At 48.7% G+C, this 25,861-nt stretch overlaps 1 protein-coding gene across 4 annotated transcripts in view; it reads left to right on the top strand.

The window, feature by feature from the left end:
* The window catches only part of LOC116946253 (voltage-dependent T-type calcium channel subunit alpha-1H), a 363,323-nt gene that overhangs the window by 36,647 nt on the left and 300,815 nt on the right, over positions 1 to 25,861 (top strand). For 2 of the 4 annotated variants that reach the window (XM_076069824.1, XM_076069825.1), the window contains exon 2: positions 19,236 to 19,764. In XM_076069824.1, coding sequence (XP_075925939.1) covers positions 19,236 to 19,764 — 529 coding nt within the window. Of the gene's footprint in view, positions 1 to 8,215; positions 8,928 to 16,859; positions 17,757 to 19,235; positions 19,765 to 25,861 lie in introns of those variants that run through there. The other 2 variants (XM_032961269.2, XM_032961270.2) reach the window with 2 other exon arrangements.

Here is a 25,861-nt window from a genome sequence, read left to right as displayed (position 1 = left end):
TTAATAAATGTTTTCTCCTACAACATCAGAGTGCAGCGCCACATTAAATACGCACTATGACAATAGTTTAAAGCGATTTTAAGCATTTTTTTTGGGGGGGGGGGGCAGAGCTTCGTGACGTCATATTTGAGGGGGAGGGGTCTGAGTTTTTGTGACGCCGTCTGACGAAGGGGGGGGGGGGCGGGGGTCAAAAATCGTCCAAAATCGCGTGACGTCATTTATGGACGGCCCCTAAGTAAGTGTAGTCAGCCCCCATTACCAGCGAAACTGCGTGTGTGGGTGGGTGCTTCATCCAGGAGTGGATTGATAAAATAGCTGTAAGTTATGACGATATAAAGTTTAGAAACTACGCGAGCAATATGTGGCAGATGTCCTGAGTGGCTACACTGGTGCCTTTTTGAGTGACTGAGTATGAAAAACATGCAGCTGCCGTTGATGAAAGTTTGTTGCTCAAGAGGAGAACGTTTGATGGTCTCGGCCTGGTCACCAATGACTGCGCAAAGAAACAACCTCCCCCTCCAAGCCGTGCAACAATCTCAGAGTAGAGAGCGTGCCCCCCCTCATCAGGACCACAGACACAAAGCCACTCGCAGGACGATTTGTCAGTCCTGTGAGAGAAAAAAAAAACATCTCTTCGCCGGATCCTTCTCTAACACACGGAGCGCACTGATTTGTTTGGATATTCAAATGGGTTGATTCATCTCACGACGTGCCACCGATAGCACATTTGCAATAAACTGTACAAACAAAAAAGCAAAAAGAATACATTAATTACGGGTTGATGCTGGCCTAAATAGGTGCTCTCTAACTACACACGAGCTCATCTCATAGCTCTGTGTATGTATGTTGAACTTCTTTCGCACCGTACGTAGCCAACCTTGCTCATCGGAGGTGCGGGGGAAGGACAACAAACTAAATACAAAAAGCAGTTCTAAAAAAAATAGTTTTAAATCGAGATCATTTAAAAGTGCGTAGATCCAGTGGCTCTCTAATGTCGGAATTGAAGAGCGTTCCAGACGGCCGAAAAAAGCGCATCTGAAAGCATCTCCACAAGGGACGTTCTCCTAGGCGCGTTCAATCCTTTGGCTGCCCCTCTGCTGCTGGTCTCGACTACTGGCCGTCATCCCCTCCCGTGAAGTGTTCCACGCAAACCAACTTTCATTAATATTTAATTTGATCTCTCTATAGCTTGCGTATGTTCTCCAATCTAGCGCAGATCATGCAGCACAAACTGCCCTCATTCGGCACATTCATTTGGGTTCATTGTGTAAGATGACAGTTTGCCATATTTCATAACTTCACGCGCAAGAAATGTAAATACATCCAGATCCGACTCTCAGATATCGCATGGCCGTTAATAAATGCTAATTTTCTTAATTAATGAGACAGCGCTTGGAGCAATAATACGTACTCATGAAATTGCACTTGCATTTGTGTTCAATTACATTTCAATGCGGTGCATTTTTTGCTTGTTTTAGGTATGTGACAACCAGTGTAGAATGTCTTCTTTGGTTCTTTCGGTAAAGTCACGTAGAATGAGAATAAAATAATAAATTGATAAAATAAAATAACGCAATAATATTCTCACGACGTTTCGCCACAACACAAGCGGCCTTCATCAGGTGAAGGGAGCGAGACTGTCTGGTAGGACAGCGCTGGAGTGTAGAATGCTTTTAGAAGAGTTTATTTTTTTGGTAACTGCTATTTGCGATTAATATTTATATATCCAGATGTGGGAATTCACATAATGCCCTACTTTCAACACTGATCATAATGGCCTAAAAGCAGTGTAGAAAAAATCCCCATTATTTAAACCGTGGCTATATTGTGTTTACATGACAACCACTGTTTAATAAAAATAAAAAAAGCGGCACCTATTTTATTACGGGCTGATACTATTTTATTTTACCAGGTCGGGCCCACCTGAGCTATTTTGCTCTTTTTCGGAAGCGACTTTGCCACAAATGATAGCTCAATGAAGTGGCTTATCATGTGGAAATGTTTAGCAGCAGCCAAATACTCTAAATGCGTGTTGGTTCCAAATGTGGAGGGAGAACATTTCTATATTATTTGAGTCTTTCGGTAAAGCCACGTAGATAGAAAAATAATAATAACAATATCACGACATTTCGATCGCAATGCAAGCAATCGTCATCTTTTTTCACCTGATGACGATTAATGTGTTGCGATCGAAACGTCGTGCTATTGTTATTATTTGTATTCTTATTTGTTCTGACTACGTGGCTTCACCGAAAGGCCCAAAAAAATATGAATTCCTGCGGTCACGAAAGCTTAAAGTCAAGCAAATTTCCACTCGACCACGTGAAGAACATACACACTCCAAATATCCAGGCGTCAGTGTCTGGATCGAACTCACGACCTCATACATACCAGGCGAGAGAGTTGACATCTCGGTACCGTGGCGACCAGTAACTGGCTTTTAAGTACATTGCTGCATAATCTGTCGAAGCTATTTGGTCATATTGCATTGACAGTGGCGTGCAAGCACAAATAACTGAAACTCAACGCATTTGCCAATAACGCTGGCCTTAAATAAATTGTTTTTCCTTATAATAGCCCATTGAATATATAGCCCAGTGTTATTGACGAATGTGAGTTTTTGCATTATTTGTAGTTCTGAATAGCAATATTTTTTTGAGCTTCACGTTAATGTATGCATTTACATTGGCACAGTGCAACATCAGGATTTGCTGTCAGGGCACGTGGGTTACATAGGATGCTTATGTAAGCAAACTTGGACGTTCGGAATAGAACGTGGCAGGAAATTTCTGTACTGGTAGATGTAATCGGGAACAAGGGGTTGTTTGATATGTGGGACGTGTGTGAAGAGTGGAGGAAGGGCAGCTTGCCGAGACAGGCACTGGAGTGGCACCCAGTGATTGGTGAGCAACCTAAAGTCAGATGGCGGTGATGAGACTGTACGATTGAATTTTGGATATCGGATGTCGACTGCGCAGATAGATGACGGATTGATCGGATTGAAGAAAGTGGTTCCGAGGTACGGTGGCATCGTTGACAGCGGCCGTGAAGACCTCTTGACCTAAATGTGAGGCTTTCCTGAGGAAACGAGCATGATATAAATAAATACATTCCGTGGCTAATAACCAACTCGTCGAGGTCAGATTGGCATTGCAGACTTTTCTTACTCAACTTTTATCTGCTTTCAAGAAGAAGAAAAGCACAGTTATATAAAAACTCATTATACCCTGTTGTAGACGCAATACATTGTCACTAACCTTAGCTTAAGTGGTTGAGTCCTTCCCACAGCATCTGGCAACACGGTAGCATTATTATAGCAGCTTACATTCTGCAGTTGCATTTTCCCTCTGATTCATTGACATGGAAATTTAAAACTATGTTTTTATTTTTTACCAGGTAAGGCCCACTGAACAATATAGCTCTTTTTCACAAGTGACCTGATCACAAATGATAGCTTAACGAAGTGGCTAATCACGTGCAAATGTATAGCAGCCAAATACTCGAAACCACGAGGAGAGAGAGAGAGACACACACAAACTATAAATATGCAGGCGTCGGGATCGAGATTGAACCTACGACCTTCTGCATTGCAGGCGAGGCAGTTAACGTCCTCGTTACTGTGGTTCCCCGAGCAATGATCCCAATGCAAGACCCTCCCGAAATAAAGTGTAGCGTTTCTGTGAGGCTTTAATGGACACATAAATAGATATCAGCCACGCTGGTGGGCATTAATGATACACACGTTCAGAGGCAGCACAGCAAGTAGATTGCTGGTAGTCACGTCTTGCTGCGTCAAGTGAGATTCAGTGTTCTCTTCTTAATTGTGCGCCGTTTCACATTTTCTTGTCTCGCCAGTACTCATGATTGTATGAGGTTGAGGCTCTCTCAGGCCAATAGAGAACTGATTACGAAAAAAAATCAGGGCACAGGTGATAAGGTGGCTCTCTCTTCAGACGCCGAACTGACACTAAGATCCTGGATTTGCGTCTAGGTTTCTGCCACTGTCTGCGATTAAACCCCATTCTCAATAACAGGCTGATCACGTGAGGGTCTCCAATGACTGCTCCACTTCTTACATTCACTTTTCTTTGCATAATTTGGCTAAAATTATCGGTTGCATTGCTATTTCAGCCAACTGTGATTTAAACCCGGTTCTCAACCGCAGTCAGCTATATATTATTAGGCTCATTCTGGTACTCAATGGTAACAAAATCAAACCAACCACACTGAATTTAGCTTTGAACTTTATTTCGCAGACACGATTGACTCGACCAGCGGTTCTTCATCTAGGCTGTGAGATGCCCTTTCTGGGTGGTGCGAGGCGTGGCCAGATTGTTTTTAGAAGCTAAATCATCGAAAGACAAATCAAGCACGGTCACGTAAGAACAACTGCTTGGTTTTATCAATCATATGTATTGATTAATATTATTTATAAAAATACTATTGAGAACCAAAGAGGGGGGGGGGGAGTACAAGCCCGCAGAAAAGGTTATAAGAACCACTGGGAGTGACTGTAATGCTGATCGATTTATTGATACTCTTTGGTTATTTCGATATGTAGCAGGGTGTGTGTAGAAAGTGCGCCCCCTAGTGGACATAAAGCACCGCGCTTGAAGGATCTCAGAAGTAGTTCTGTGATGCAGTAATCGCTTCCGTTGGCCGTTCTCTGACCCATCGACGCGCTCTAACTTAGCCTATACGCGAATTTTGTTTTATTTTACCAGGTAAGGCCCACTGAGCTATACAGCTCTTTTGTTCAGAAGCTCGGCGAAGTGGCTTATCGTGTGGGAATGTGTAGCTGTCAAATACGCTAAACGCGTATTTAGAATATTTGACTGCTATTAAAACCGAAGGACCCGGAGGAAAATCCACGCAAGCACGGGGAGAACATGCAGACTCAAAATATAGAGCAGCAGCAGGCGTCATGGGCGGGATCGAACCCACGACCTCCTGTATACCAGGCGAGATAGTTAACTTCTCGCCACCGTGGCACCTCGACAAGAGACATAGAACGTACATAACAACTGATTCCCCTGCACTGCCCTCTGCTGACCGCCAAGTAGCACAGCCTGGAACAACCAGGCGGGATGGCGGTCACGCGCCACCCATCTATCCGAGAAATATCCAGGCTCAACACTTGCTTAGCTTCAGAGAACGGGCGCATTCTCGGTGACTGTGTCAAATGCAGTGCCAAAAAGGCGATGTTTTATTACAAGTGCTGTTAGCGAGAACCTAATGAAGGCTGGAGCGGCACACGAGGGGGTTGTGTGTTCAGCACCACGCTCGATCGACTCTCCTTTCTCTCCCCAGTGGAGATTATTTTACAAACCGCACCCAGGCACTCGGTTGAGGCGGAGTCGACCTAGGGGAGGCCTGGGACAAGTTGTTCGGATAATCGTCATTGTGGTGTTGGTGGCCGTGAGCGGGAATCGAACTCGAGTGGGCCGGGTTTGTAGCGCAGCGCACGCAGCACGCTAACCGCTACGCCACCCGCGTCTCCACATTGTTTTATTACACACAAAGACAAAGAGCCCCCGTGTAGCCTCAACAGACTGTAGGGGCAAGTGCTGTTAGCGAGCACCTATGAAGGGCGACACGGCACACGAGAGGGGTGGGTGGCCAGCACCACGCCCGGCCGCCTTTCTCTCCCCAGTGACGATGTTTACACACCGCACCAGGTACTCATTTGAGGCTGAGTCCACCTAGGGGAGGCCCAGGACCGGTTCAGATAATCGTCACCGGTGTTGACCGTGAGCGGGAATCGGCAGGTTCTTAGCGCAGCGCGCTAACCGCTACGCTACCGCTCCCCACACACACACACACATCCTTATACTGTATACACACAGACCAGCCAGGCACGACCCCACTCATTTGGTGGTTCTGAAGAAGAAGAATAAAAAAAAACCAACCCTCGCATTGATGTTTGCATCACAGCGAACGGCTCGGCACAATGAGGCGGGGGGTCCAGCGCCCGGATCGGCAGACCACGGACGCGTGATCTCGCGTCGCAGCCGCGCACTGCACTACTGCTTCGACGCGCCTGCTGTGAAACAGTTGCGATCCACTGCTGCGTGGAGGACTTGCCTTACACACACCCCCACACACACACGCACGCGCAGTGCTGGGTCGTACGGGGTCGGTGGGGGGTAGCCGAGTTGCTTGACCATACTTCACCACCACGCTGATAAGTGGCTTGGTGAAAAGGAGGGCAGAGCGACGAAAGAGGGTTTGGTTGGTGGAGGGAGCGGTTCGTAGCAAATCATTGTATGCTCTATGAATGAGAGGGGCATTGCTCGAAACGTCGCACATGTGTTATTACCGAATGTGAGTTTTCCAGATAGCAATGCTATACGTATATATATTTTTGGGGCAATAAATTCGTTGGATTGACCGCCTCCGGCCGCATCTGTCTCCACGCGGCGCTGAATTTGGCATCGTTCACTGGGGGTGCTCATTGGAGGCGGAGTCGGACCGTCCCTCCTCGCTGATTTTATTATCCCTGGTCTGGAGTCGAACGCAGACGGCTGCCTACATATACATATCCTACATATCATACAAGTCCTACATATCATACATGTCATACATGTCACCCTACATGTCCTACATAATCAGCGCGGTGCGCGCTAAGCCACGGACGCCTCCGCGGAACGGAGCCACACAATCCATGATTTTAAAGAATAACATCGACACAAACACACACTTCATTAGTCCCGTGTGACTATTGTACCATCCCAGCCTCGCCCCTTCCTCCAAGCCTCCACAATGCCCGTCACGGTGTGTCGAGACGACACACGGCATCGTCGCATCGAGGGTTTGAGTGCCGCGTGTCCTCGTCTGTCACTGTTGCGACTTCTCCCGACGTGGGCGTCTGTCGAAGATCCGCTCGAGCTTTTCAGTTTAAGAGACGTAAGTGTTTAAGGAGCACGTTGCCAACAATTCAAGCACGCTGTTCAAAGTACCGTCTAATAATAAAAAAAAATAATTCGTCTCTAATACTGCATTGGCCGATAACTCGTGTTCACACATTGTGCTCGCAGACGGGTGGAGAGGTGGTTGCGGTGGTTAGCGCAACGGCGCTCACATATGAGTTCGATTCCCGGCCACGGTTAACATCAATATCGCCCGATATCTGGACTGCTCCTGGGCATCTCCATGACCAACTGGGAGTTGTCCAGCGTGGTGAAGTGTGGTTCAGCTGCCACGCCGTGGCCAACACAGTGCGGTTGGAGGTCCTCATCCAGCAGTGCATTGTCGAAGAGCTGTAAATCATTATGAGAGTTTACACTTACTGTTTAAATTCGTGTGTGTGAGAATACATGGGGAACGGCGGCGCAGTAATTCACGAAACGCACTAAGACCCCCGCCTCCTAGGTTCGACTCCCGGTCGACATCAGTGGCATCTGAAATCAGAACCTGGTCTGGGCCTCCGCTAGGTTGCCTCAGCCTTAACTCTCGTGCCTGTGACCGTGCTTGTGGTCTTCAGCACTGGGGATACATCTTGATTTAAAGCTTTCGTGACCGCAGGAATTAATATTCTTTGGGTCTTTAGGTAAAGTCACGTAGATCGGTTCAAAGAAAATAACAATAAACTACGACGTTTCGATCACAACACATCCTGATGACGATCGCTTGTGTTGTGATCCAAAATTCGTAGTTTTTTGTCATTTTCTTTGAACCTATCTACGTGACTTTACCGAAAGACCCAAAGAATACCGGGGATACAAATGGGGTCGGACGTTTTACAGACGAACACCGCTCCGATCCCGGTTCAATTGCTGGGTTCAATCCCTGGTCATGCACCACATCTGAACCTGTCCAACCCTCCACATCGGTTGACTCAGCCCTACATGAGCGTGTCGTCTGAATCAGCACGGGGGGGAAACAAAGACGGCCTGGGAGTGCGCGGTGCTACCTGTTCCACACACCAACCGGCTGGTGTGCTGCTTCGGCTTTAATAGGTGCTCGCTAACAACACTTGCTCCTGCCGTCTGGAAAGTGAATCGAGATATCGCTGTCGATGCGCGTCTGGGAGCGAGAGCGAGAGAGGATGGGGGGTGGTTTTGTATAGAAGCAGAGAAGTGCTGCTGCTGGTGGTGGGAGGGAAGCAAAGAATGCACCAAGGTGGAATCATAAATCATAACTTTGGGGGGAGGGGGGACGGTGGGGGTCTGGAGGGGGGCCACGCGTTTTTTGTTGCGCGAAAAAATCCTCACAGCGCTCGCTCTCCCCTTCCTACATCGCATTCACCCTCCTCCTCCCTCCTCCCTCCCCTTCATCCTCTCCCTCTCTCCAATCCCTCTCTTGACACATCACTCCCCACTCGCTGCACACAGCCACGAACCCGCGCAGGAGTAATAAGCTCTTATAAACTGCGCTGGATGTATAGAGGCTAGGGGAAGACAATAGTGTGCGTCTGTGAATTAACTAACCATATTAATGCTTCGGTCATTACAGCAGCCAATGTGTTGTGCGTGTGTCTATACACACTGACAGACACACAGATACGCAGACAGACAAGACACACGGTACAGACGGTGGCAGACTTACTCGCATACAGATACACAGGGACACAAAGGCATACATACAGGCAGGCAGACACGCAGAGACAGACACGCACACAAACACACAGACAGGGACATCTGTGAGCACACCGCATGTATTTGTGCGTTCAAATCCGCAAAGGACCAGGATGTTACGACTGGTGATGAACGGAGGAAGCGCTTCATTGCCATCATCATCATCATCGCCACCGTCGTCAATCACATCGTCACCGGCATCGTTGTCGTCGCCGTCGAAGAGACGGGGAGCCGTGTGGAGTCTCGAGGGGTCGAGCGCCACAGACACGTGCTCCTCGTAGGGAGGAGTGCTTTGAGGTGGGCGCCTCTATGACGGAGAGGAGCGCTGAGCGGCAGCTGTCAATGAGAGAGGTGAGGCGATATTCATCCGCAATGTGGACGATGCGTTGAACGGTACTCACAGGTGTGTGTGTGTGTGTGCGTGCGCGCGCGCAAATGAATACGTAGAACAGTTGTCCATGAGACGCACCACACATGGAGCAGTGTGTCTATGTGTGTGTGTGTGCGCGCACGTTAATTCATATTTGAAACAGTTGTCCATTCGGCGCTACACACTAAACAGTGTGCATATATATTGTGTGTACATAACCCGTGGCGACGTGGTTAGCGCAGCGCCCTAAGAACCGGGAGTTTGATTCGTGACCACGGCTCTCAACAATGAGAGCCGAACCGGTTCTGGTCCTCCCCCCCCCCTTTCTGGGTCGACTCGGCTTGCACAATCGAGTGGCGCGGTGGGGTAATGAACACCGACGACGGACGAGACGAAAGCTCCCGTCTCGTGCGAGCGCCGTGGGTGCGCGCTATGGGCACGTGCCCCAACAGTCGGCGGAGACAACACGGGGGAGGAGGAAGGGGGTCTCAGACGTTGTCTGGCGCGTGCCGATTCATGCACGAACCAGTTTCTTTACCGCGAGAAAGCCGATACATTTCACCGTGGCCTCTGCATATGTCCGTGTGTTTACTAACACAATGGCACAATTGTCAGTGAGAAAGACGGTAAAATGAGCTATGGCGCGTGATGGGCTTGAAGCTGTGTATAAACGTGTATGTGCGCGTTTGTGTGTTTGCAAATACATCAGGTGTTGGTGAAGGTGGTAAACAAAATAATAGTTATCATATCGAATGCGCCTTGAAGAGTCTGTAGTAGTGGGTTGTGTGCGTTTGCAAGTTCCGCGCATAGAACAGTCGACACTGAGAAAGGTGAGACAATGTGAGACAATTTCGATATTTATTGAATAAAGTAGTAGCGAGGTAGCGTGACCAAATGTGCGTTTCTCATTCTTAATGCGGTTGTGTAAATGTCACCACCTTGGGAGGCAAATGCGGCCTGGCGTGGTTCTGGCCACATCGCATCCCACGTGCGAAGCTCCGGCCTCGGTATCTGCTCGCCAATATAACTCCAAGGCCACAGAAGGGGTGGGCGGGTGCCTCAATGTGTCTCAACGTGTTCGTCTCGTCTTGACGAACGCTTAACGCGTTGAGCCTGGACAGCGTTTTGGATGGGCGATCCGAGTACACAACACAGGTGCTCTAGGCTGCCACAGGGCTACGTTGTTGGCAGCAGGCGGCAATGCCGTAAAATCCATTGTTGTACTGCACACCTGTGCTCTCACAGCCTAAGCTTTCCGGGATCAAATAGCCCTCGTGGCCGGCAAGGGTTACAGGGAGGCTCTCATCCAGCAGTGGATTGACACACGGACTGCGCGTGTACTGCACTGAACTGTCATCAATAGAGTAGGTGGAGAGTGGCTGCCCATAGCGATTGAACAATACACCTAATATACAGGTGAGTGTGCGCGCCAATACGAATACATGGACACAAGCGGGGGCCTCTGCTGATATGCATTGCAACAGTACGGGAAGGTGCATCGTGTCAATGCGCATGTGCCTAGAGTAAATGTTAATGCGGGGGTTGCCGTTTCATGTCTGGACTTGTCCAGAGCATCGCCTAGGACGACTCGAGCCTTAAATGAGTACCTGATGCGGTGAGTAAACGTTATCAATGGGGAGAGACAAAGGCGGAAGGCAATGTATACTGCAGACCACAGCCACAACCACCTTCCGATGCCGTGCCTGTCATTAATAGATGCGCGCTAGCAACGCTTGCCTCCCGCAATTAATACATAACAGGATGGTCTTTGTTTAAAAAATCCTTTGGGCACGTGTGTAGACGTTGGACGATAGTGGCTGGATACGTCAGGAATCGAGGGTTGGTGGATGACCGCACAAATCTCGTGAAAATCCCTTCCAGTCAGGGCCAGATTAATATTTCGTAGGCCCCTGGGCTACAGGGTACTGTGAGGCCCCCAGTAATATTTCCAAAAGGAAAATAAAGTGCATTTTTTTTTACAAGGCTAACAACAAATAAAATTCAGCATTAACAAATGAAATAACTTTTCACTTCATCTCTGGAGGCTCTCCAGCTGGCGGAGACCCATGGGCTGCATCCCCTAAAGGCCCCCGTGCCTTAACCCGGCACTGCTTCCAATGTGCGTCGAGGAGGAGGTGCCCGTACCCTGGCTCGCCAGGGGAATGCACGCAGCAACAACAACAAAACGGACTCCACGCGTTCAGTCTGTGCGAGATAGAGTGTTTCCCCCTCGCACGCGTACATTTTCTTCGAGAGCTCCCGTTTCCTCCAACGTGTTTAACCACGCATTGATCGTCCGACAACACCTTCACATATATGGAGCGCCGCAGAGCTTGGGCAATTGTTGGCGCTGGCGTAGCTGCCATCCCGCTTGTCAATTTCCCAGCGCCTCCGAGTCGTTCTCACTCTTCACGAGTGAGCGAACACTATGTACATCACGCGTTGCAATTATTACAACTATAGTCCATATTGTTTCGTAGACTTATTGCGTTCTATGCAGCATTATAATGAATTGCATTGTCTCATGGTTGTGTGGATGCGCTCACACGCACATATAGCAGTTGTTCAAAATTGTGGGGATATTTAATTACAGGTACGGTAATTAATAGCGCATTCTTCTATATTCACTCCCATATATAACTGCCAATTACACGCCAATTATTTACCCAAGAGAGCGCTTGGGGGCCGTCCATAAATGACGTCACGCCCGAGGGTGGGGGGGGTCAGACATTTGTGACGATGTGTGACGAGGGGGGGGGGGGGGGTTGAGAAATGTGACGTCACATCAAAATGCGCAACTTTAAATGAGTCTAGACAACACGTTCCACTTAATTAAATAGACTTTTTAATAAATGTTTTCTCCTACAACATCAGAGTGCAGCGCCACATTAAATACGCACTATGACAATAGTTTAAAGCGATTTGAAGCATTTTTTGGGGGGGGCAGAGCTTCGGGACGTCATATTTGAGGGGGGGGGGTCAAAAATCGTCCAAAAATTGCGTGACGTCATTTTTGGACGGCCCCTTGGTCTCAAGAACCCAGAGAAGTGCGAGGGAAGCCAGCGAGCGTGCCGCGGGGGTGACCACACGGCACTGCCATCTTCTGGCCGCATGACGGCCGCCCGCCTACATCACCTACATCACCTGGCGTGCGCCTGTGGCCACCCAACTTGCAAGTGCCGGACACCAGGCTCGAGCCGGCTTAGCTCCGGACAAGGGCTGCTCTGTCGAGTTGCCTATTCGGTTTTTAGTCCATTCATATCTGGCAATGGACGAATGTGCAAATTCACTCAGCGGCTGTCAGTAACACATTGGATGGGCAGGCCTATGAATAAGACGTGCATCGTGTGGACAGGCTGGGTTGCAAGGTGTGTGTTACCCCCCCCCCTCGTATGTATGAGTGTTTCCCCGGGTTTTCACGTTTTCCTCGCGCACAAAGCCCAAAACGCTAAAAATAAATTATGGAATTGGCCAAATGTGTCAACGGAGGACCTTGCGTAATAAACATCTTGAGACTTTGCGAGTTCTCCTTTTTACACGGCCACTGTAATTGTCACAAGACGCCATAGGGGTTGCTGCGGCATTTTAATGGGTACTCACTAAAATCTCTTGGGTACAATATACACGCACACACATACGCTTGTCTGAATGAACCAGTGTGCGCGCGTGTGTCACACGCGACTTCACGTACAGTCGTAATAGGTACTGGCTGATTGTGTGCCACGGCTGACGTGCATATTCGGGTCTCCGCACCTTTTGTGCGGGGTCTAGCTCAATACATACACACGTACATATCTACACAAATACTATACAACTGACGAGCATATATAGTATACTGTATATGTATTTCACTGCACACCTGTGTTTGCTATGCTGCCCTTGATAGGCGCTCGCTGACAACACCGCGTTCGCGCGTGCATGCGATGATATCATTGATGAATGTAGAGGGAGGCGATTGCGATGCATTTCTCGGTTTCATATCGGTGTGTTGTTGTTGCGAGAATGACCTGGGTTACGTGAGCACGACTCGGACAACGTGTCTCCGAGTAATGTTTAAAGATGGACTAATTTTAACGACAGCGCAATGGTGGTCAGCATCTCACGTGTGTGTTGTGTTTGTGTTTTAAACGTCCCCCCCCCCCGCTCAATGCCACGTCGTTGACGATTCCGAATAGAATAATACAGGGTGCTTAAAAAATGTTAACACTTAAGGGACTATCGTTTTTTAATGGAAAAATAACAGATTATACACTGCGTAACATGATAACAAATGTAATGTTAACAGCTTCAAAAAGTAAGAGTCTCCACTTGTTCGTCATCGTTGTCAACGCGTGGCCTGGAACCTTCTCCAGGTGGTCTCCAGAGCCCGGAGGCGACACATTTCTTGTGGTGTCGTTGCAAATTCTCAGAAGTGTTCACATTGTTTGTTGAAGCACCCTGTAGTGACAACACAACGGAAGTGGAGCACTGGCCCAGAGAAATCATTTGGAGACGAGGCCACCCGGGAGAGGGGGGAGGGCGAGGGAGGGTGCATTTCTCAGTCAATCGCTTCGAGAGCCATACACAATTATGTTATATACTCTAATATAAATGTATGAAATAGTATATATCATATTAAACTAAAGTCACAAAGCGATGTCTTGTTCAAATTACCTTTGACGGTTGTGGTCATAGCCCTGAGCCACAGTGGTGGACATTACACATTTCTATGGCGGGGCGAGTTTTCCCATAGAACAACCTACCCGCAAAGTGGAATTCATTTGATCGACCCCGGAAGGATGATGATAGGCAGTGACAATTCGATTTTTCTGCATCGCAGAGCCACCTGGCTCTACACGACGAAGAACAAGAAGCTCTCAATTGGTCTATTCCAGGATCAAACCAAAATAGCAAGAAGAGCCATTGTTTTTTCGAATTCAGAAACAAACTCAATCGTTCGGGAGGCGCAATGCAATGTTAATACGAGACGGTCGCTAATAAATAACGTCACGGAGCCGCAGCTGACCGACCCCTGATCTATTGCATGCAACGGGTGTCTCAACAAATCGGGTGAGTCTCCGGGCAACTGGAGTTGGCGTGGAACTCTCAGGTCGAGCTCGATGCATACATACATGCGTCAAAAACGCATATTACGCAAGGCATGCTTCGCACGGTCCACCTCGATTTGCTTTTGATTTCGAAACATTGAAAGCTATAGCGGACTCTCTTCATTTGGAGCTAGCGAGCAGTATGGCACACACGTTCAGGAGGCGGTGTGCTTAGACTCACATCATTAGATCTTACCACTGCTGCTATTGACCACAGCACAGCGTCACGTACTCGTTTATTGCTGAATCGACCTAGGGGTGGCACAGGATACATTAATTTATCACTCGCCACCAATGTTATCCGTTGCCAGGAAATCGCTCCACCCGACAGACACCAAGCTGCCTCGTGTAGCTGTTAACAGAGTGTTGAGGCAAGTGCTGTTAGCGAGCACCTAATGAAGGCCGGCACAGCACACCAGGGGGTGGGTTGCCATCGCCACGCCTAGCCGCCTTTGACTCCCCAGTGCTGATGTTTATACACCGCACCATCGACTTCTCATTTAAGGCTGAGTCACACGCAGTCTTGTACACTTACGCGCCTGTACAAACACTCTTGGACATACACAGAGCCACACTTAATAATAAAAAAAACATTCTCGATTGCATTGGTTTGTTTGTAACTAAAATTATGAGCGCAATGCAATTACCGTGGTCCACTGCAGTGTACGGCACGAAATGCGATTCTATGAACTGAAATATTGTGGCTAAATGTCCACGGCACAAAGCAACCCACCCGGCCAACTTGCACCGGAGTTTGGCATGCGTTGCGTCAAATGTTAACGTGCGGCAGTTTGACGCCACTGCAAGACTAGCTCAGTCGGTTTAACACGTAGGCTTTCTCAACCAATGTCATCTATAATACAGGTTTTGTGGGTTAGATCGCGTAAATATATGAGTGTGTCGTAAAACCCGCCACCACCTGACACAGCCAATTAGTAAGGTTTGTCACATAAACAGATCATGCCAATTCGTTACTAGTACAGCAACACCGGTGTGTTGGAGAGCCAAGCCACAACATTTACAATCTGAGTACGACGTTTCGCCAGTAATTAAAGCTAGCTTCATCAGGCGGCAGCCAGATTTGTGGAGAAGTCCTCCTGTTTCGATCCTTAAATAGAGGGTTAAATGTGATGATATCTCAGTCGGCTGAGACTAGAATTGCATTCTATTTCAGTGTCCTATCGGATGAATCCAGCAATGGGACTGTGTTAATATATTTGTGGGCCCGAACTGCTGGTGGGAATTGCACACTACGATGGCGGGGTGTCATTCTTCATATTGGAAGACTCGTGTTGAGTTTACACGAAGTTGTACAGAACGCGTCGACTGTCGAGGAGTATAGCAGTTAAAGTGCTTTTTTTAATTGCGCACAGAACCATCACCGAGTCTCAAGACCTGTAATGTCCTGCATCATGATTTTTTTTTTATCTCGCAGGTGATTGTTTTATTTCCAAGAGAAAAATCCACAGGTAACACTCAATTATAGCGGTAGATATACACCACGGTACTGTTATTAGCAAATCCATCGCTGTGCTGCCATCTCGTGGTAGCCTAGCAGCTCAAGCCTACGGCACCTTATACTGTTTGGTTCTATTCGGTAAAGTCACGTAAAAACAACAACAACAAAAATTCACGACGTTTCGGCCACAACACAAGTGGCCTTCATCAGGTGAAGGGACCAGACTGTCTAGAGGACAGCGCTGGAGTGAACACAGCCAAGCTCAGACTGCGACCTTTAAGCTGTGTGAGAGGAAGCAGAGCGCCTTGACAAATGAATTAGCATAAAAATTAGCATTTAATTGGCGGACTTAGCATGATGAACGATGTACAGGAGGGGAGCATGTGCAGACCAGCGAGGGGGGGATGGTAGGGGGGAGTTTACATATTGATGGTGTGAAAAGGGAATTTAAGCAGCTGCGAAAGTTTGGGATACCACTACTTGAAAAAATATACTGTACCATTGAAAATTAGTTTAATGTTTGGTTTGATTCAGAACATATTTCCAATGGTTGCTTAATTTGAAACCATCCTCTCGGTTGAAATTGTGTCTGTGTTTGTAGAACCAAACAGTATGGATCCTTGCAGTCACGAAAGCTTTAAATCTAGAACCTACGGCACCTGTTATTCAATGGCAGTCTCTTGCCCAATTAATCAACAAGGCTCGGCCATCCTTGTTTTCCTAGAACTGCCGAGATCGGGGCGCGCACCCAAGCCGAGTCGACAGCTGACTTGGATTTGAACTCGTAAACATGCTCAATTTAGTGAGTCGAACGCTCTAACCACCGCGCCAATATACACCTAAATGTTGTGGCTTGGCTCTCCAACACACCGGTGTGCTGCACTAGTGACGAATTGGCATGCTCTGTTTACGTGACAACCCTTACTAGTCGGCGTCGGGTGGTGGCGGGTTTTAACGACACATATATTTACGCCATCTAACCCCCAAAGAACCTGTATTATGGATACACCTAACATGTAGCAAAGGCACGTGCCCCAGTGCTGTGGTATTCTAATGGTGTTCTCGGGTAGATAAAACATAAAGCATCTACAACCATGTATATGGCGGTGACCGTTGAGTCGCTAACGTAGTCCACAGTTTTTTGCTTACAACTAGAGAAGCCCGGCACCTTGCAAGTGTTGTATCTGAATCTCCCAAAAAATGACGATCCTCGGAGGTCGATTGTTGTTTTTTTTGGGGCCCTCTGAGAAGGGCGAGCTCAAAGTTCTGCGTTTGCTTGACGTCTCTTGTTGAACACTCACGACACAGGCACGCGATGCTCGCCATCTGTGAGCCCAGGCAGTAATTCCCAACCCCCCCCCCCCCCCCCCCCCCATGAAATGTGGCGACAAGTCAGGATATCAATTCTGGGGGAAATCCAATGAGCTACGAAGCTGTTTTCACAGATGTCCAGCATTTCACCGGTGTCCGGTGAAGCCGATAGACATCGCTATCCGTTGTTACTAGGTATAGTAACAGCTACGGGAGTGTCCTTGCATGACCACACTGGCTGGCCATGACACCAGCGCACGATGTATTCGCCGCGCTGTTAATTTCATGAGAGCGATAAACAAGCGGAACCCTGTTTGTGAAAGTTGCTGCTTCCGGCCATCCTTGACTCCGCAGCGCCGATGTTTACGCAGCGCCCCAGGCACGCCTTTGAGGCTGAGTAGACCCAGGGGAGGGGAAGGCAGGGTCGGGTCGGATATCACTCCGCCGTTGATGTCAGCCGTGACCGGGATTCGATCTTGGGTCGTCGGCATCTCTGGCAGTGTGCTAACCAATGTGCCACCGCTCCCCACGCCCACACACACGCGCACACGCGTTCACGCACACACATGCATGAACAAAGCACCCCCCAGCCAACCCCTTACCACGGGCTATCAGGCTGAATGTGTTAACACGCGCACGGAGATACCTATCGTTTATTTAAACAGGAGATAACGTGTCTCTTTTGAAAGAGAAACCTGGGGAAATCCTTCAAAATCCATCGGCGTATGTCACGGAATCTTGAAAGGGGTTCCACGTGCAGTCTTACACACGGTACAGACGCACGCACCGGGCAACTTTATATATTTTTTTGAAAAAACGCAATTCACCAACATCATGCCCACTCCGCCTTGACATCGCCTCGTGCTGTTCTCCGCGCGACTCCAATCGGTCACTGCATTGTAAGGCGGAGTCGACCTCGGGGACGGAGCGGTCCGGGTTCAGACAGCGATGAGGTTTGTAACAACCGCGCGCAAGAAACTGTGCAAGGCGTCGCGTGCGACCGTGTGGACGCGCACGTGCAGCGCGGCGTCTTCCCGCCACGTGTTAATTTGTCGACTGTCAAGGGGCCCGTGGCCTCGTGCCACACGCGAGACGGATCGTCGCTTCGTGCGATCGTGGGAGAGGGCGAAGGCTTGAGGAGGTCCTCATCCAGCGGTGGAGACGACGGTGGCTCCTGATTTGGCACGGTTGGTCGCGTGTGGCGGCGAAAGAAGTTCTACATGCATATGCTGTATAATCCTCAAAATAGATATATATTACAGTACGCACAGAAGCTTAGTGTATGTCCACACATACATTGAGATGTTGCACACACGTAAGATAGATTAGCACAAAATAAAGGTCCCCCGTATAGGCCTCGTAGAATAAGGGGGCAAGTGCCGTTCGCGAGCAGCTACGAAGACCATAAAAGGCGCACGGGGCGGTGGTCTCGCCACCACTGGGCCCGACCGCCTTTGTCTCCCCGGTGTTAATATTGTGGTGATTTACCCACTGCACCTCCTGGGTAATTTCTTTCTGAAGTAGAGTCAACTTGGACGAGGCAAAGGTCGGGCTCAGATATTTGCCACTGGTGTGTGCCGTGGAACTCGGAGCTAGCGGTCTCGCTGCAGTTGTTATGCTATACAGGCGTGGCCCCAGTAAGTTTGAGGGGGGCCCGGGGCTGATGGCTTTTTTTTTGGGGGGGGGATGGTGGGCAAAAGTCCTCCTTGATCTATTCAATTCCATCCCTTGACTTTGATCACCACCACCAGCACCCATCTCCGATGTCAAACGCTCAATTAAATCATTCGTCTTTGGGTTTTTTTCAGTTCTCGATTTTAAATGCGATGGAACATTTTTTTTTAAGATAAATCCACGGTACACCGATAAAACTACAGTATGTAAATTCCGGCACAGAACTAGTCGTAAATGCACACAGCGATGCTATAGATATATCTTATTTTTTAATGTAAAAATTATCTATAGGGGGGGGGGGTATAAAAATCCAAGGCCTCGGACTGCTGCCCCTAAGGCCCCCTTCATTAATCCGGCACTGCATCCACGAATACAACGATCCCCCGTATAGCCTCAACACACCTTTGGGGAAAGTGTTGTTAACGAACACCTATGAAGGCCGCCACGACACATAAGGGGGTGGGGGGTCTGCGCCACGCCCGGCCACCTATCCCCAGTGGCAAATTTCACACACCGCACAAGGTACTCATTTGAGGCTGAGTCGACCTAGGGGGAGGCCCAGCACCGGTTCAGATAATCGTCACCGGCGTTGGCCGTGACCGTTGGAACTTGTGTCGCCGGGTTCGGAGCGCGGCGTGCTAACCACTACACCACCTCTCCCCTGCATCCACACACACACACACGTGTGTGTGACACACAAGTCTACACAGGTGTGTGCGTGTGTGTCAGTGGCATCTGTCTCCTCCGTTGCCACCCAGGTGTCATCACGGCGTTCCTTGCCATGGCGGAGCGATTACCCGAAGCTGGCACGCCCAGGGACCACGGCAGCCGCCTGTGCGGCCGTGGATCCCGTCCCACCACCACTACCACCACCGCCACTGCCACAACCACAACCAGCTCTACCGCCACCACCAGCCCCGCCGGCAAGACGAGCAGCAGCGTGAACGCTGCCGGCAGCAGCAGCAGCAGCGTCGTGGGCAGCAGCACCGTGATCTACATGCCGCGTTGTGTCCACCACCCGGAGGTGACCTCGGACGCCGGCGAAAGTTTCCCCGCCGCTGGGCCGCTGCCCGGGGCAGGAGCGTTGCCCGGGGCGGAGAGGCGGCACGACCGGGCGGCCGGTGGCGGCGGTGGTGGCGGTGATGGCGGTGGTGGAACGGGAGATGTTGGGGAAGAAGGAACGGAAGACCCGGAGCTACCTTACCCCGCGCTCGCGCCCGTCGCCTTCTTCGTCATGAAGCAGAGCACGATGCCCAGGAGCTGGTGTCTCAGGATGGTTTGTAATCCGTATCCTTTTGTTTGCTGCGGGAAGTCGATGCTTTGAATTGAAAGGTTGGGGGCCGCGGGGAGTCGGGGGGGGGGGTGGCGGAGGCGCACAGAAAGGGTCGTTGCCCGGAACGTCGTTGTGGTGTTTGTCTTTTGTCTTTGTGTGTTTTGTTCGATTGTAAGGTTCTACTGTTGAATGTAGTGACAGCTTTGATTCACGTGAAGGACATTTTAAGAGCGATTGCGTGGGACAGGGGGGAGATGCTTTAATGCAAGATTATGATACAGCACGATGACACCTTGTGTGGTCTCGAAGGCGCACGCTCGCAGTCAGTCCGCTGACTTGGAAACACGAAAAGGCGGAGCTACCATGATGATGATGATGGTGATTGAAAAGTGGGTGAAACCCGAAGCGCAAATAAAGTGTTTTTGCTGTTCTTGTTGTTGTAGACAGTATATGAAGTAGGTCGCTAATGGAGGTAGGCGAAACAAGTCAGGGGTTTAAGTTTGCGATCCAGTGATATGGGGACTCGGGGGAGGTGGATCACGGACAGATGCAGCCACGTTGACGATAACAGTCGTGGTGATGTGCGTGTGTGATGCCTGAGGAGTGACACTCGCGCATCTCACGGGCGTGAGACGCAGTGCCGATTAACGGACGCTGCGGTGTCTACAGCTGGTCTCACGCTGCTCTTAATCTCACCAGGGCCAGCTTCGGTCACGCTCGTTAGCCTGAGTGGTGTACATAATTTATAGGCACGCAATGTACATGCACGCACGTGTTGATGCATTATATGCGTGGTATGAACAATGCGTGTTATTTGGTACGGCGCACGTATGCACACGCATGCATGTACATATGCCCAAAGGCAAAGATGCCTCGGATAGCCTTAACCTACTTTTGGGGCAAGTGCTGTTAGCGAGAACCTAATGAAGCCAGCGTGGACACACAAGGGGGGGGGGGGGTTGTCAGCACCATGCCCGGCCGCCTTTGTCTCCCGAGTTTGTGATGTTTACATAGGCCGAGTCTACCTAGGGGAGGACCAGGCCAGGACCGGTTCAAATATTCACCACTCATTTGGGTTCCGAGTGGGAATTTCACTCTGGTGGTGGCTAGATTGGTGGCGTGGTGCACTAACCACTGCTCCACTGCTCCACACATGTATAGCCACACGTGTTAGAACACATACGCATTCATATGCATGTACGTACAGCATGGGACGTGTTATACCACATAATGCATACGGACATGTCGGTTATTTGTGAATCGTATAAACACGTTACATGAAGACATGTATATTTGTACCTAATGTATGTTACAAACACAGTGCAATGTAATTAACTATTTAACAATATGCTGTAACGCATGCATATGTATGCATTGGTTCATGCATCAAACGGATAGAAGGGCTGGGAAGCTTTGAAGGAATGAAGCTTTGAAGGAATAATATTTTATTTGGTGTGTGAGTGCAGTTGTGTGTGTGTGTGAGAGAGAGAGAGAGAGCGGTGGTGCAGCGGTTAGCCCACCGCGCTACAAACCTGGTGACAGCAGTTCAATTCCCACTCACGACAGACACCAGTGGCGATTCTCTGCACCGGTCCTGGGACTCCCCTACGTCAACTCGGCTTGAAATGAGTATCTGGTGCAATGTTTACATATCGCCACGAGGGAGACAAAGGCAGCCTCGCGTGTTTGCTGGCTCACGGCACTCGCCCTGACAGTCCAGGGCCGCATGGGGGATCGTCGTGTTTGAGCGTGTGCATGGAAGCGTGCTCAAGCAGATCTTGGCAGCGCATTCTGGGTGTGCGAATCCCTTGCAAGCGTGGTGTGCATGCGCGCATGCACATACATGCGCACCGGTGTACAGGTGTTACTGGTGTGTTACTGGTACAGGTGTTACTGGTGTGTGTGTGAGAGTGAGAGTGTACCCGACCTGTTAATGGGTCGCTCATTGTGCGTGGCATCTGAGATGGCCCTCCCGATCCTCGCCGTGTCAAGTGTCCGGTGGGTCCGTCAGCACCGGAGAGACCCACGATGTGATGACGCCCGGGTTTTGGCGAGAGTGGGCCTGCGTCCTGCTGTCATTTTCATTGTCAAAAAACACATCGGTTATTCCGTTCTCCGACAGACGAGCGCTCTGCCAATGTATTCTCCTAATACTGCTGTTTGCGCGCGAGTATACCACAGGCAATGTTTTTTTTTTGGCTTTGCTTGCTATCAAAATACTGCTTGGAGATTGATGCAGCGCAAAGCCAATTGGCGGAATTATATAAGCAACAAATACAATGCGCCAATCCGTGACATGGAGGGATTTTAATCTAGCTTTTAAACGTAAACAGAGGAAGACAAATTATAGATATTAATGTATACTGTTTTCCTACTTTCCAAAGTGCATTCGTCATTGGAATTACTCTCCAGCAGTGAAATCGGGTCGTGCGCGTGGCAGGGGCACAGGGAGCAGTTCATCCGTAGGCGATGATGGGGAAAATGACGATCTGATAGTGGCTCTGCCAGCTATGTGTCTCCAGCTTTTGAGCAACCCCTTTGATCAATTCGCCCATTATTCTACATGATGCGTGCCCAATAGCAACACAATGTCATACTAAAGTTGTGATAAAATTGGATAATGCCCCCATCCATTATGGACAGACAGCGCTCACGAAAAAACGCTTTCAAGCTTAGGAAAGAATGTTAAAAACTGACATTAACGTACCAGCTACAGGCCACTGCTACCATTACAGTACTGTTCATGAATGATGCACAGCCCTGTGTCACTGCACTGCTGGATGAAGGCATCACGGTGGATGTTCGACCATACTTCACCTTGCTGGTTCGTGTGGGTAGGTGGGGATGGGGAAGGTTGGTTTAGATATCACAGACCACTAATTTTAGCCGTGACTCGAAATCAAACTCGGGTCGCTGTGTTCGTAGTGAGCTAACCACCACGTCACCCCCACCACCCACCGCTATTACATTCCTGGACTTCTCATTGCCCTCTGCGATTTGTGCTTCCGAGACTAGCACGAATCGGGTCCCCATCATGCATGACATGTTGTGATTGTCGCCAGGGGTAATGGGGCTCGAACCTTGTGGCTGAAGGTGTGAGGTCTCTAGTGGGGCTGTGACATTACCAGCGGGCACTGTGGTGGAGTGTGTGGAAAGAACAAAGATTGATAATAACAATAATAATAATTGTATACAACCATGTGTAAATCTCCATACTGCGCTGGTTGTGGGGGTTGTTTACAAGTTCAAATTCTGGTGGGTAGTTTACTCGGCCCATCATCCCTCTGTGGTAGACAACATCAGTACCTAATTGGTTGTCCTATGTAACGCCTCGTCCCTGCCATAGGAACGTCGAATTCCCACCACTGGCTTAGGTATGTAAACGGGAGATGAGCACCAATGCTTCAACGCTCATTTGAGCAGGAAATCACTTTTGAGTTGTTTTTTTTTATTTCTCGTCGACATAAAATGTCACAAGCGCCAGTATTCTAGAACGCTAAATAAGTGTGCCCGTAAGCGAGCACCTTGTGAGGCTGGTTCACAGAGTTGGGCACTGTGGCCAGCACCCACGATGGTCTGACTCCCTTTTGCCTGCCCATTTATGATGTCTACGACCAACACATTCATACAAGCAATTGTGTTACCGGTGTTGAAGTGCGTCGAGGCAATAGACCAACAGGCCTGTTTTCTAATGGGACGATTCAAGGCAAACAGACTGGCCTCTTATGGGGTCGTGGTGGCAGTTTGATCTCGGGGATATACACGGTACTAAAAGCCTAGTTAGGCTCCCTTTTTATCAGAAAGATGACCTTTTAAAATAAAACAAACACTCATTTTTTTTAATGAGCACTTATAAGAAACTCATAAACGTGACACACATTTCATAATAATCGCAGATACAATAGTGACAGGTCACTTATTTTTTATTTTTTGAGGTTGTTCGGGTTACAGCCGTCATTATTTTTATATTTTACAAAATGCTTTCAGAAAGAGAGGTCACAAATCCACCAATGCTTTGTAAAGTATGATTACGAGGAACCCCGCTGACTTGTTGAAACTGAAGATGAATAATTACATGTAGTTTGCGCAATTAGACTAACATTTAAATATGGTTTCCCACCACAAGGGCTGTTAGTGAGCACCTATTAATGCCTGGCACAGTATGCGCCCTGAGTGGATCGTACCAATGAAAAAAAAAACATCATATGATTCTTACCCCCTTCTTTGCTAATGCCCCAATCAAAATAAATTATATATCTTTAAAAATGCTTTTGGAGTACTCTCCCGTTAAAATAAAAATGTAATGTTTTATTTTTATTATTTGCACAATTTGTCGTGCTCTATCTCTTTAAGGTTTCTGTAACTTAATTTGAAATTATTCTGTGATCAGTCGAAATATAATCTCCCCGAGCCGGCTTGTGCGCCAGGGAATTTACTATTTAACCATGAAGAAGGACCCTCTTGAGGAGCCTTTCAAAACCATCACTTTACCCTACATTGCGGGGTTCACAAAAAAAGATTTCCAAAATCTTGAATAAACACAAGATCCAGGTCTAATTCAACACATTACATAAAATCCGTGATCTGGTTCCGTCTGTAAAAGATGTGATTCCGGACATACAGTACCCTGGCGTCTACAAACTAAGTTGCCTCTGTGGTAGTAGTTACATTGGAGAAACCAAACGACATGTCTCGGACCGCATTCGTGAACACAAAGCAGACCTAAAACACGGTAGGACCAACACCTCGGCCGTGGCAGATCACTGTTATAATTCAGTAGGCTCACATAACATTGACTTCTCCAAGACAGAGGTTCTTTGCAAGCCATCTGGCTACCATGAGAGATTCGTTCATGAGGCTATCCACATATACAAACACAGACAATTTCAACTGAGAAGATGGATTCTGGCTTAGCAATCATTGGAAGGATTTGATAAACCATTTCGGGTCTTAATTGATTGTTCACGCTTACGGTGGCTTTCAGGCCGCATCCATTATTTTCGTCTCCCCCCTCCTCTTTTCCGAACATAGATGGACTCGTCCATCTGAACAAACTGTCAAATCCCTCTCCTTTTTTCAAATTTTCTTGCTGTGGTTTTTCACACCTGATGATGATTGCTTGTGTTGCAGTCGAAACGTCGTGAGAATTTCATTGTTTTATATTTTTATTATTTTATTGTTTCCCTTCTACGTGATTTTACCGAAAGAACCAAGACTATTTAACGTTGTTCAATGTTTGCGCAACATGATCGATTTCTCCACGTGACGCGGTGTTTTTTTGCGCCGATTTCTATTCGTTGAAATTCGGTACTTTTTGTTTGTTCGCCTCTTGTCATTTTGCTGACACGGGTCGCTCTCGCAAATGAGAGTCGCACGCATCTCTTGTTCTCGCCTGGCGAAGCAAAACAAACTTGAAATCTTACAAATGTGTGGCGGAGCCAGTGTGAGTGCTGTTAGTGAGCACCTGTTAAGGCCAGCATTGCGCAATCGGGGGGTTGGGTGGCCCAGCCCCACCTATGGCCTCCTTTGAATATCCCCAGCGCTGATGTTTATACAACCACACCAGCCACTCATTTTCGGCTGAGCAAACCTAGGGGATGCCCAGGTCAGCGTCACATAAACGTGCCACGGTATTTGCACGTGCATCGATGTGCTTGCATGTGTGCGAGAGTCTGGAGACGTTTGTGAAGGCGTGCGAGGAGCTGTGGTTTGCCCCCTATGCTGTGAACACAGCCGCCTGAGCGCAATTACCCATCAGTGGCTGGAGTCGGTGAAAAGCGATCTCTGACCTGATGCTGTTGCTGTGACTCCCAATAGGTCAACGCGGCCTTAAGGTGACCGTGGTTCTGCCTGACCACACCACTGCCTCGTGCGCTGTTCCGGCCTTAACGCACACCAAAAGTCTCCAGGCTATGCGGGGGGATCTTTGTCTTCGTGTATGCATTCATTAGCAGATAGCAAGATCCGTGGTTAAGAGAGAGAGTGTGTGTGTGGGTGTGCACGTGTGTGCGTGCATTTGTCCTATTTTCTAATGGCACAAACCTCATCCACAAAGTGCATTCGCAACAAAATGTATTCTTCTTTTTTTTCCCCCTCTGTGCCTACGAAGCG

This window comes from Petromyzon marinus, chromosome 26 (assembly GCF_048934315.1).
Source record: "Petromyzon marinus isolate PM22_M1 ecotype Great Lakes invasive population chromosome 26, UKy_Petmar_22M1.pri1.0, whole genome shotgun sequence".
Classification (NCBI taxonomy): Eukaryota; Metazoa; Chordata; class Hyperoartia; order Petromyzontiformes; family Petromyzontidae; genus Petromyzon; species Petromyzon marinus.
Note: the sequence above shows the minus strand (reverse complement) of the source record. Positions and strands in the feature narration are given on the sequence as shown.